The sequence below is a fragment of the Penaeus monodon genome, chromosome 3 (genome assembly GCF_015228065.2).
Source record: "Penaeus monodon isolate SGIC_2016 chromosome 3, NSTDA_Pmon_1, whole genome shotgun sequence".
NCBI lineage: Eukaryota > Metazoa > Arthropoda > Malacostraca > Decapoda > Penaeidae > Penaeus > Penaeus monodon.
The window spans coordinates 49,732,738-49,734,991 of record NC_051388.1 but is presented as its reverse complement, the minus strand read 5'-3'; the positions used below and the strand labels follow the sequence as shown (position 1 = coordinate 49,734,991).

The following is a 2,254-nucleotide window of genomic DNA, read 5'->3' as shown; positions in this document are numbered from 1 at the left end:
TCTTATAATAAATTATGAAACTGTGGAAACTGTCGATGAATTTATTTACCTAGGAGCGACTGTCACTAACAACTATGACTATTCAAAGGAAATAAGGAGGATTACCATCGCAAGAAATGCTGTTGTCTCATTAACGAAGATCTCAATAAAAAGGAAAAAAGAGCTCAATCAATGATATTTCCCATTGCCAGTTACGGTTCAGTGTTGGGTGAAGAAAAAATGACTTGTGGTGCTACAGACGTTTATTTCTCGTTAGCTGAACCGATCACAGGACAAATAGTTAGGTATTAGATAAAATACAGGTAGACATTCATGAGAGAATATTAAACACCATCAACAGACGTGAACCGAGATCCGTTGGTCACGTGGTAAGAAGTGATAGCTTGGGTAAAGATCTAATGATGGGCATGGTTTATGGCAAAAGAGAGATAGATACAAGACTCGTTACTTAGATAATATCAAAGAATTAACAAGAATGAGCGTGGGTCAGTTAATTTGAAAATTGCAGGACCGTTTTTTGGAGGAAATTTGTTTGGGATGCCATGGCTGATCAGCCCAATCATCATGCCGTTTCATAATAATGATGACCCCTAGTATTTGTCTTCACTTTCTACCGTTTTTTTTTTCTTTTTAATAAAACAATAGTAAAATATCTGAAGAATTAATAAGCATCCTACTAATTAGCTAACTCGCTGCACGCAGAGGCGTCAATTGGGGGCGGGGGCTGTCACCATTAAGGCCTGGCTGGTCCAACACCCAAATTCCACATTTTTTTTTTTTACTTGCGTGCGTGTGCGTGTGCGCGAGTGTGAATGTGCGTGCATGCGTGTAGATATAGAGCTAGAAATTAATGTATCTAGAGATAGATACTGCCCGGACTGTACCTGGAAACACGTTTGCCGGCAATTGTGCATAGATAATTAGTTATGGTCGTTACTGTGGTAACAATATACACATCATTCATTATTCACAATATGCCAACAAAAGGCATTATTGCCTCTTCAAATTGACACTGATTTAGGTTATGGTAATATCACTAGATATTTTTTTTCTTCTTTTTTTCTTTTCTTTTTTTTTTAGCTTCTTAATAAAAAAAATACCTTCGAGATTTACGGTTATTATAAAGGGAGTTGTGTGAATGGCCTTTATTAAACCAAAATTCACTCAATATCTACTCATCACTTATTTTCTTCTTCTTCGTCATTTCCTAATCTTCCTTCCTCTTCTTTTCTTTCTTCTTTCTCATCATTTCCTGACCTCCCTTCTCCCTTCTCATCGCCCTTCTCTCCATCTTCATGTTTCAAAGTTTCAGTCTCATTTCCATTATTAGTCTCGTTTTCTTGGCTTGGTTTCGAACCCATAAGTTTATTAACCCCGACTGCAGTTGCCCCTCCGGCAGCGAGCCCTACAGCGCCTCCGCCGGCGGCCAATCCAGCTGTGGCGGCAGCGCCTATACCAGCTGCTCCGGCCGACTGCAAGATCGCCACCTGCGTCAAGACAGAGAAGGGTTCGTATGATCTCCCTTGCTTATGGATCCAAAAGTTATATACATCTATCTAAGAAATTAATCAAGGTAAAATACATCTATCAAAGAAATTAATCAAAAGTAAAATACATCTATCAAAGAAATTCAGTGTCCACTAATGATGAAACAAAAGGAATATCACCGTAAAACACTTGTTATACGTAACTATGTTCGTCTATGTAATTCGACTTCGCGCCCTATCCATTATGAAAATTATTGTCAATCCTCTGAAACATTTTTAATTTCCGTTTTTTTCTCCAATAAAGTCAGTATATAGTAGGATTTAATCCTCAGTCGTGGTAATAATTGCATGGCCGTTGAGGAGGGAGAGTCACAAGGGTTAGTCGCAAGCAAAAATACTACACGTTCGAACCCCGGTTATATTCCAGAGATCATGGGATAGAAACAAGTTTGGCTAATGGACGGGAAGGGGCCCCGGAAGACGCCTCTTGATAAAACCCTTCTCGGAGGCCTGAACAATTTCACCGACAAAGATATGAGCAAAAATCGCCTCTCACCGTGCTTCCGGCGGCTATGGCTCCTCCGTTGGCAATGGCAGCAGAGGACATCATCGAAGCCGCGAAGGATCCGGCCGCGATGCCTCCGGAGGTGAATCCCGCGGCTGGAGGAAAAGGGAGTGATTACTGGGAGTAGGTGTCGGTCAAAATTGATACGAGAACGGTAATATTTAGAACAACAGCCATAGTGTGATTTTTACGAAAATAACGT

At 40.4% G+C, this 2,254-nt stretch overlaps 1 protein-coding gene across 2 annotated transcripts in view; it reads right to left on the bottom strand.

Annotated features, from left to right (window-relative positions):
• Positions 1-224: 224 nt before the first annotated feature.
• Positions 225-2,254, bottom strand: part of LOC119596514 (zinc finger protein chinmo-like) — a 10,251-nt gene continuing 8,221 nt past the window's right edge. For both annotated transcript variants that reach the window (XM_037945795.1, XM_037945803.1), the window contains exons 7-8: positions 2,044-2,147; positions 225-1,487 (exon numbers count right to left, since the gene is read on the bottom strand). In XM_037945795.1, coding sequence (XP_037801723.1) covers positions 1,179-1,487; positions 2,044-2,147 — 413 coding nt within the window. In that variant the 3' untranslated portion in view covers positions 225-1,178. The remainder of the gene's footprint in view (positions 1,488-2,043; positions 2,148-2,254) is intronic.